The 10,326-nt window shown below is 46.8% G+C and overlaps 1 protein-coding gene and 1 non-coding gene across 2 annotated transcripts; both read left to right on the top strand.

The window, feature by feature from the left end:
* Positions 1–3,297: 3,297 nt before the first annotated feature.
* Positions 3,298–9,717, top strand: rpl3 (ribosomal protein L3). The gene is made up of 10 exons (XM_085968993.1): positions 3,298–3,379; positions 4,197–4,389; positions 5,642–5,810; positions 6,070–6,205; positions 7,288–7,474; positions 7,778–7,938; positions 8,583–8,684; positions 8,768–8,863; positions 9,239–9,358; positions 9,576–9,717. Exons 1-10 carry the CDS (start codon positions 3,377–3,379, stop codon positions 9,618–9,620), a joined length of 1,212 nt encoding a protein of 403 aa, XP_085825119.1. The 5' UTR covers positions 3,298–3,376; the 3' UTR covers positions 9,621–9,717.
* Positions 7,613–7,705, top strand: LOC147099640 (small nucleolar RNA U83B). The gene has a single exon (XR_015074138.1). It is a non-coding gene; the product is annotated as a small nucleolar RNA U83B (small nucleolar RNA).
* Positions 9,718–10,326: the final 609 nt, after the last annotated feature.

Below are 10,326 nucleotides of genomic sequence, written 5' to 3'. Positions count from 1 at the left end.
TTCAGTGAGACATTTCAAACTGGTCGCAAACCAGTTAAAATGAATGGGTAACACATTCAAACCCATTACAGTCAATGGGGACAGTTCGGTCCCTTTTGTATAGCCCAGATACATCCAGATTTGGGCGCGAAGACAATGGCTCCCAATGGGGTATAAAGATAGCCCCTCAGGAAGCCATTCTCTCTCTGCCGCCTCGCCTCCGTGCCCTGCCTACAAGGGGAACAGCTCAACAGCCCGCCCAAAGAAGTGGAATACCAGCAGTTACTTCTGAATTACTGGGGTATCTCTACTTTGGGGTGGTGAAGAATCCAAGACAGACTGCAGGGGCACGGAGCAGGCATTTACTGGTGAGCATAAAACTTTCTGGCCCTTTACAAGGCAACCTAGGTAGGTATTAGGGGTGGGAATTAAAGGGGGATGTTGTTAAATTGTAATTTTAGTCAATTTTCCCTCGATGTGTCCGTTTCTCCTCCCCTATTAAGTAAAAGAGTGCTGTATTCATCATTATTTTCAATTTATTCTTATTTTCAATAAATACTGGTCTTCTTTGCACCCAACCACGAATCTCGTTTTTGTCTACATCGCTACTGAAATAAGTCCGGCAGTCAGAACCAGAAAAGGGGAGTGATTCAAAACTGCATGGGGCTCTGGAGCAGCTCAGATACTTCTGCCTGGCCAGAGACAATAACCCCATTACACCAAAAACACCCCCTGTATTTTCTACACCTTGGAACCGAGGATGACTTGCTTCCACACTAAAAATGGGTTCTCAGGTGACTGATGAGTCCAATGCGGGACTTACAGTCTCTGTCACAGGTGGGGCAGATTTTGGTTGAAGGGGCGGGTGGGTGGGGTGCTTGGGTTGACGTGCGCTCCTTGCGCTTGGCTTCCGCTTGCTCTCGGCGAAGAAACTCGAGGTGTTCGGCGCCTTCCCAGATGCTTCTCCTCCACTTTGTGCGGTGTTGGGCCAGGGATTCCCAGGTGTTGGTGGGGATGTTGCACTTTTTCAAGGAGGCTTTGAGGGTGTCTTTGAAGCGTTTCCTCTGCCTACCTGGGGCTCTGTTGCTGTGTCGGAGCTCCGAGTAGAGCGCTTGTTATGGGAGTCTCGTATCGGGCATGCGGACAATGTGACCCGTCCATCGGAGCCGATTGAGCGTGGTCAAAGCTTCGATGCTGGGGATGTTGGCCTGAGCAAGAACACTGACGTTGGTGCGCCTATCCTGCCAATGGATTTGCAGGATCTTGTGGAGGCAGCGTTGGTGGTACCTCTCCAGTGCTTTGAGGTGCCTGCTGTACATGGTCCATGTCTCTGAAGCATACAGGAGGGCGGGTATCACTGCTGCTCTGTAGACCATGAGCTTAGTGCCGGCTTTCAAGTCCCTGGACTTCTCTGGACATCAAGACTAAGCTAATCTGTTGGACTACAGTGCAAGGCTCAGCTGCTATGACTCTGATCTTCTATTCAGTTGCTTAAGTTTTAAGTTTTAACCCTACAGAGATCGCCCATCATCCCCTGTGCTCGCTGACCTACATTGGCTCCTGGTTAAGCAGCGCCTCGATTTCAAAATTCTTATCCTTGTTTTTAAATCCCTCCATAGCCTCCTCGCCCCTCCCTATCTCTGTAATCTCCTTCAGCTCCACAACCCCCCGATATATCTGCGCTTCTCTAATTCTGCCCTCTTGAGCATCCCTGATTATAATCGCTCAACCATTGGTGGCCGTGCCTTCTGTTGCCTGGGTCCCAAGATCTGGAATTCCCTGCCTACACCTCTCCGCCTCTCTTTTCTCCATTAAGACCCTCCTTAAAACCTACCTCTTTGACCAAGCTTTTGGTCACCTGCCCTAATTTGTCCTTATGTGGATCGGTGTCAAATTTTTTGTCTTAAAATACTCCTGTGCAGCGCCTTGGGATGTTTTACTACATTCCTCTTTTTGTTAGAACCGATTAACTGTAAATTAACTGTAACTTAATAAAACTTTAACTAAAACTTAACAAATTAAACTAAAATTTGGTTTCCCGGGGTGACGATGCACTCCAGTCCCCGCGGCGGCCACTGGTCTCGGAAGGCCTCAAGTGTGCCAGCGGACACTGCGTGTTTACTACACTAAAGGCGCTATATAATTACAAGTTGTTGTTGTTGTAATTGTTGAATGCATCTATACTATTCGCCTCAACCACTCCCTGTGGTAGCAAGTTCCACATTCTCACCACTCTCTGGGTAAAGAAGTTTCTCCTGAATTGCCTATTAGATTTATTAATGACTGTCTTATATTGATGGCCCCTAGTTCTCCCCCGCAAGTGGGAAACATCCTTAATTGCATCTATGCTATTCTTAGAAGCATAGAAGGAGCCCATTTGGTCCGTCGAGCCTGTGCCGGCTTTTTGCAAGAGCACTTCAGGTTGTCCCACTCCCCTGCCCTGAAATTTTTTTTCCTTCAGGTACTTATCCAATTCCCTTTTGAAAGCCATGATTAAATCTGCCTCCACCATCCTTTCAGGCAGTGCATTTCAGATCATAACCAACCGCTGAATAAACAGGTTTTCCTCATGTCACCTTTGGTTCTTCTGCCAATCTGTGCCCTCTGGTTCTCGACCCTTCCGCCAATGGGAACAGTTTCTCTCTATCCAGACCCTGCATGATTTTGAGCACCTCTATCAAATCTTCTCTCAACCCTTCTCTGCTCGAAGGAGAACAACCCCAGCTTCTCCAGTCTATCCACCTAACTGAAGTCCCTCATACCTGGAACCATTCTTCTAAATCTATTTGCCTCAACTACTCCCTGTGGTAGCGATTGCCACATTCTCATGAGTAAAGAAGTTTCTCCTGAATTCCCTATTGGATTTATCAGTGACTATCTTATATTGATGGCCCCTGGTTCTGGTCTACCCCCACAAGTGGAAATGTCTTCTCTATGTCTACCCTATCGAAAACCTTCATAATCTTATAAATCTCTTATCAGGTCAGCCCTCAATCTTCTCCTTTCTAGAGAAAAGAGCCCCAGCCTGTTCAGCCTTGCATAAAAGTTTAATCTTTATAGCTAAAAGAATGTTAAAGAATGATCTTTTGTAAAATTAGACAATGAAATATGGGATTCTGGCCAATGGGATGTCAAGGAAGGACAACGGAAGTGACGTTGGGCTTAATAGATAGACTTGGAGAGTAAATATTAAGAAACAGAAAAGTAATATTTTTTTCAATGCGAGGGAAATACTTGAAAATTTAAAAAGTGTAATTTATGTTGTAGGATTAGTTTAGATTATGGGATTCATTAAAAACTAAAGGAAGGACTTTGGTTTCCAGGAAGTGACGTCCTCAGCCGTGTATAAAAGGCGAGACGCGGGACGGTTGCGCCCTCTTTCAGCTCAGATTGAGAAATGGTGAGTTGTGTTTTTAATCTGATTTATATCCCAGCCATCCGAGCATATCGGACCTCACTGCAGCCAGTTTCTTATGCAGACCGGTTTTACTGTTCATATAGTTATTATATTGATCGGAATATTTTGAGGATGATGTCGGGATAAGTGATTTAAAAAGTATAACCCCCCCCCATGTATTTTCCCTATCGAATACAAAATGGCGGCTGCCCGGCGACCGCAATCCGAGTAAAATCCGAGACATCCTGCTTGCTCGGCCTCCGCTGTCTGATTATATCCCGGCTGTGTTAGTCTATCTTGAAGTTTATCCGCGTATTTCTCGAGTTCTCTTTGGATAAAAGTGTTCAAATGATTAAGTCACATTTTTGGTTGTTTAGCCGTGGTTCCAAAATGGAGTCCCAGGGAGGTTGTGCATGACCCAGATCAGCGGGCCAGAGTCTGAGGGGCTGGGGGAGAGGCACCAGGGCCACGCATAGATTGGCAAGGCGGCATTTCGGTGGCTGTTTGCTCACAAAGCATATCATTTGCAATTGTAGGTTAATTCAGTAATGCAAAAATTAAATTGTGGAAGGAGTGACAAAAGTCATTGCAAACTGCTGCCTGCAGTTTTCTGGCTCCAAAGTTGCTAACTTCACTTAAAAATAGCTTTTTTTTTTAGCATTTTGTAGCGGCTTTCCCTTTTAGTTTCCAACATGCAATGCGAGTTTGAACTGAATCTGTCCTTTAGTAAACTGAGTTTTTCCAGCATTTTCTGTTACTGCGGATGCTGGAAATCCGAAACATTTTGCTATCGTCTGAATTTTCTCTTCCCCCTCAACAGTCCCACCGCAAGTTCTCTGCCCCCAGGCATGGTTCCCTAGGCTTCCTGCCCCGGAAGAGGAGCAGCAGGCACAGGGGGAAAGTGAAGAGCTTCCCCAAGGATGATCCCAACAAACCCATCCATCTGACGGCCTTCCTGGGGTATAAGGCTGGCATGACCCACATTGTCCGGGAGGTGGACAGACCTGGTTCAAGTGAGTAATGTTTGATTTGCTAGGGAGGGATGCTACTCTTAGGGGGAAACTGTCTAAGGGCCCTCAATTTTCTGAATGATCATTGCACCCCAGACCTGTGCAAGCAGTGGTTCCACTGAGTTAGTTTGTGGGGTAAACACTCCGTCCTCTTCATGCTGTTGTGGGCTGTGTCTGACAGTGGGCAGGGGCTGGTTCTCGTAACCGGAGATGCCTGTTCGAAGGGTAGTTTAGGCGCTGGTGCCTTGTACCTGCAAATGGTGGCAGAGTGTTTGGCAGGGACTAATTGGGTGAATTTTGCAAATAGGCCTGTGCAGTGCTTGGATTGCAAATAACTGAAGCTATGACTTGGATGGGAAGTCCCAACAAAAGTGTCCCCTGACTGGTGCAAGTCATATCATGAAGGGGTGTTTAAAATGTTCAGTTTCTACCACAGGCACAGCATTTCAGGGCCTCTGCTGGCAGTGAAGCAGAGCCTATCTACCCTACAGCTGTATTTGTGGTGTTGGGGTCTGTGACTACACCATCCTAAGCATGTGGCTAGTAGCATGGTTGAGGGGTGGCTAAAAATTTGTTTCATTGGCTGGTCTGAAGTTACAGCCCCATTAAATTCACAGCCAGCTCTCTCTCTCTTTCCCCCCCCCCCCCCCCCCAAAAAAAATCCCAGAGTATACCCAGAGGAACAAGTGTAGACCATTGACCCACCCTCGGGCCAGTCCTGCCATTTAATTAAATCGTGGGGGGCTGCACAGGCTCGTGGTTAGATGTGAGCTTCCACTTAATGACAGCGGCGCTCCATTTGGGGCGAAGCATGTGAAGTGCAGTTTTATAATCTATATAAATGTTTCAATCTGTTAATTGCTCGAGAAACTACACATGATGATACTCTTCGACGGGCGGTCATAAACATCACCACTGGTGGTTTATGCTGAATGTCGAGTTTGCTGACTGTAGTGCAATAAAGATTAGACTAGAATTTGTCCTTTGTAACTGCAAAGATGTCCCCAGCCCCAGGATGGTAGCAAGCTGGTTTGAGTCTACAATTTCTCTTTTTTTGTCCCTACACCAGAGCATGGCAGTAGGTGTGGAGAAGCTTGTCAGTGAAGATAGGCTTGGTGCATGTTCATGACAAAGGTTGCTGCTTAGTCTGTCAGCTAAATCGTTGCCAATTCCAGTAACTTGTTACGCTAGCCAGGCTGATTGTATAGTTGCATTAAAATCCTCAATTGTAAATTTAATATCTGATCTCTTGCAGAGGTGAACAAGAAGGAGGTGGTAGAGGCAGTGACTGTGATTGAAACTCCTCCACTGGTCATCGTTGGTCTCATTGGCTATGTTGAGACTCCCCGAGGTCTCCGTACTTTCAAGACCATCTTTGCTGAGCACATCAGCGATGAATGCAAGCGACGCTTCTACAAGAACTGGTAAATATGCCACACAATTCCAGAATCTGTTTTGTAGCAATAATTTTGAGCTTTGCAGAATGGTGTTAATCTGGATTCGATTATCAGCGGCTCCGCTCGCTTGTGGAAACACAGGCCGATGAGCTCCGGCTCCGCTTGTTGGAGGAAAATATCCTTGGATCCCAACAATGAGCCACCCCTGCTTGGTGGTGCTGATTCCTTCCGCTCGCACAGTGTGTGATGAAGGGTCGCGCCAATGGTCTCTCGTCTCGTTATAAAGGTACAAGTCCAAGAAGAAGGCTTTCACCAAGTACTGCAAGAAATGGCAGGACGAAGATGGCAAGAAGCAGCTGGAGAAGGACATGGGCAGCATGAAGAAGTACTGCCAGGTTATCCGCATCATCGCTCACACGCAGGTAGGCACCAGGACCAGTCATTTCAGGAGTTGCACGGAGGTCTAGCTTGCCAACCTTCTATAGTCCATGTAATTACTTTTGATGCACTTGCACCCAAGATGTTTCACAAAACTCTTGGTAGTAAGGCCAATACGTATTGAGCTTTTCAAGAGAATCCAAGTCTACCAGGAGTGTGACCTTGTGTCTTCCAAGGCTGCATATTGTGGCTAGACCCACCTAGATGAATGGCAGACTTGAACTTTTGTACAGGGTGAGGGGAGGTGAGTCACTCGAGTCCAGCCACTGCCCTGCTATTGGTCCATGCTGCACCCCCCCCCCCCCCCTTTCCCTGTACTTGGTTGAGGTGCCATTGAAGGTACATGGAGGGAGGTGATGACCATTGCTGGGCATTTGGTGCAAGTGTTTACCTGTCCTGGTTGGCCCAAGGCAGGATGTTGTCCAGATCCTGCTGTAGGCTGGCACAGGCTACGTCATCATTCCTGATTAACAGGAGGATTTATTCCAATATTGAGCTGTGGGTGGTTGAGACAATGCTCCTGTTTTTGCCTCACATTGCACTCACTTGTGGCTGGGTGGATCTGGAGGTTCTCCTATGAATCCTTGCCATGACTGGTGAATATTGCAATAGTTTCTTCTGTTTCAAATTCTCAGGATTAAATCTGTACTTCAGCTCCTTGGTTTGAAATCTGGTCTGGTTTTGCTTGGAGAAATTAAAGTACTTTCACTTATATTGCCCCTTTAATGTAAAAACACCCCAGGGTGCTTCAGTGTTATCCAACAAAATTTGAGACTGCCACATGTAGATATTTGGATAAGTGGAGTTGATTTTAAGGAGCACCTTAAATGTGGAGAGGTTTAGGAGGGAATTAAAGAACTTGGGGCCTAGACAGCTGAAGGCACGGCTGCCAGTGGTGCAGTGATCAGAATAGGGGATGGTCAACGGGCTGGAATTGGAGAAGTGCAGAGATGAGGCTGGAGGAGGTGAGGGCTGGGCCCATGGAGAGATTGGAAAACGAGGATGGGAGTCTTACCTTTTTGGTGAGTTGTATCTGTGCTGAATTCGAATGATTTTTCCTCTGCAGATGCGTCTGCTCCCCTTGCGTCAGAAGAAATCCCACATCATGGAGATCCAGTTGAATGGCGGGACAATCGCGGAGAAAGTTGACTGGGCACGAGAGAAACTGGAGCAGCAGGTTGCGGTCAGCGTGGTGTTTGGTCAGGATGAGATGATTGATGTCATTGGTGTGACTAAGGGCCATGGCTTCAAGGGTATGGAACACATTCAGCTGTTTAAGGGGCCTTGATTACTTGTAACTGTGGGTCTTAAATTATATATAACCTTGTGTCTAATATTTGCACAATATAGATGGGGCTTTTGGTGACTGTCCCTATTTGACTCTTCTGTGGAGCATTCTGTGATGATAACATGGGATATGTGTTGGTAACAGCACCTGATTCTGATGAGGAGCCATTCCATGCTGCCTTCCTTCTGAGATCTCTAGTGATGGATTAGTGAAGAATTATATTTAGTTTCCTGGTTTGTTGCTCACAGTTGTCCCTTCTCGCCCCAAGGAGTCACAAGCCGTTGGCACACAAAGAAGCTGCCAAGGAAGACGCATAAGGGTCTGCGTAAGGTTGCCTGTATTGGAGCCTGGCATCCTGCTCGAGTAGCTTTCTCTGTCGCCCGTGCAGGTCAGAAGGGTTACCACCACCGCACGGAGGTCAACAAGAAGGTAAGTTCTTTTAAGCGTGTGATTTGAAATGGCAGAAGTGGAGGAGGCCGAGAGGGACCTTTATTAATTCTTGGGATGTGGGTGTCACTGGCCTTCATCCCTAGTTGCCCTGAACTGAGTGGCTTGCTGGGCCACTTGGGCATTGTGGGCCTGGAGTCTCTCAGGCTGACTGGAAAAGGACAGCTGCTTTCCTTCCCTAAAGGACATTAGTGAACCAGTTGGGTTTTTATGACTGTCCAACAGCTTCATGGTCACTGATGCCAGCTTTTGTGTCTAGATTTCTTTCAACTGAATTTGCATTCTGAAACTGCCCACGGTGAGATTTAAATGTAAGGCCTCATTACTAGTCTTGTAACATTCACTGCACCATTCCTGTAACATCCACTGCACCACAGCCACTGGAAACACCCAGGCCTGCTGGCATCAGCAGGAACAAAACTGTTAGTGTGCCAGGCATCCATTTGTGCAGATGATGGCACTCCTATAATCCTGTACATCAGATTAATTAGTGTGGCTAGCTGTAAAGGAATGCCTTGCCTGACTAGATGTCTTCAGCACCTTGCTGGCTAGCATCTCTAAAGGCACTGCTGTCCTACCAGGATCCCTCCAGGGATGTGTACTAACACTGGGAATTCTCCTCGCAGATCTACAGGATTGGTGCAGGCTACCAAACCAAGGATGGCAAGTTAGTGAAGAACAATGCTGCTACAGAGTATGACCTGACAGACAAGAGCATCAACCCCCTGGTGAGTTTTTAACCAACTACCCAAGGCATTCTATCCTGTGTGGCTCTGGGCTTTGTGCACTGACTGGTTTATTGTCTCAACAGGGAGGATTTCCTCACTATGGTGAAGTGACCAATGACTTCCTGATGGTGAAGGGCTGCGTTATTGGTACCAAGAAGCGTGTGCTCACTCTGCGCAAGGTGACCACTTAACTTTACACTTAAAATTGTATATTGTCAGTCTTTGTGAAGTGCACTTACTCTGCCCCCTTGGTGGGGTGGGGGAAAAGAATGGGGTAGCTACCCTTGAGTTCAGGTTCTAAATGGATGGGCTAGACGGTCTACTGTGATACCCTGTCGCTCTTTGACTAGGTGCCCCACTGCCTGGCCTGAAAAATGGAGCTAAAAAACATAGTGCCCCAAAGGAAACTCCCTGCACTTCCCTGAGCCTGGAGAGCTGGGTGTAAGTGTCAGTCCAGTTTAAAGTTGGTGAGAATGTGTTGACAGGATGAGAGTTGGCTGTGGCAGTTCCCTCTTGTGGTACAGCACACTGAATTGTTCTCTTCAACCCTGCAGTCCCTTTTGGTGCAGACCAGCCGTCGTGCCATGGAGAAGATCGACCTGAAGTTCATCGACACCTCTTCCAAGTTTGGTCACGGTCGCTTCCAGACCATCGAGGAGAAGAAGGCGTTTATGGTGAGTGACTGACTGACAAACGTGACTGTTTTGGTTTTGGCAATGAATCCTTGCCGTTCTGTAAATCGTGACCATGTGAGATGGAGGGTACAAGAATTCACTGAATTGCCATGAACGCATTGCCTCAATCTGTTCTCAGTGGATTGCCTGACTTTGTTCTGACCAGTTCTTGTGCTTTGCCCTTTTATCTGACTCTTGTATCTGGTTTTGCTCGCAGGGACCACTGAAGAAGGATCGAATTGCCAAGGAAGAGGCTGCGTAAACCACAGACCAATTCCATCACTTGTGACACTGTTCCTGCAGTGTTTGAAACTCTTCAATAAATGCTTTTAAAAAAAAATACATATTGCTGGCTTTTATTAGCATTTTTAGTCCACTTGTGTTCAGCAGTTCATGTGACTGAACTGTGCTTGCACTTCAAGTTTATATTTATAATAAACCACATTACCAGAAAGATGTGATTGCACTAGAGAGGGTACAGAGGAGATTTACGAGGATGTTGCCTGGGCTTGGCAATTTTAGCTGAGGAAAGATTGGATAGGCTGGGGTTGTTTTCTTTGGAGCAGAGGAGGCTGCGGGGAGACCTTATTGAGGTGTATAAATGATGAGGGACCTAGAGTGGATGGGATAGGAAGGACCTATTTCCTTTGGCAGAGGTCAATAACAAGGGTGCATAGACTTAAAAGTAATTGGTAGAAGGTTTAGAGGGGAGTTGAGATTTTTTCACCAGAGGGTGGTGAGGTCTGGAACTCACTGCCTGAAAGGGTGGTAGAGGCAGAAACCCTCGTCACAGAAGTGCTGTAACCTGGGAGTTAATGTGCATAGGTCCCTGAAGGTGGCAGGACATAGAGTGGTTAGCAAAGAATGTGGGATCTTGGGTTTCATGAGGTATTGACTACAAAAGTAGAGAAGTTATGCTGAATCTTTATAAAGTGCTGGTTAGGCCACAACTGGAGTATTGCGTCCAG

This window comes from Somniosus microcephalus, chromosome 28 (assembly GCF_052327205.1).
Source record: "Somniosus microcephalus isolate GS21.2 chromosome 28, FLI_Smic_1.0, whole genome shotgun sequence".
Taxonomy (NCBI): Eukaryota; Metazoa; Chordata; class Chondrichthyes; order Squaliformes; family Somniosidae; genus Somniosus; species Somniosus microcephalus.
This window is presented reverse-complemented; position numbering and strand designations above follow the sequence as displayed.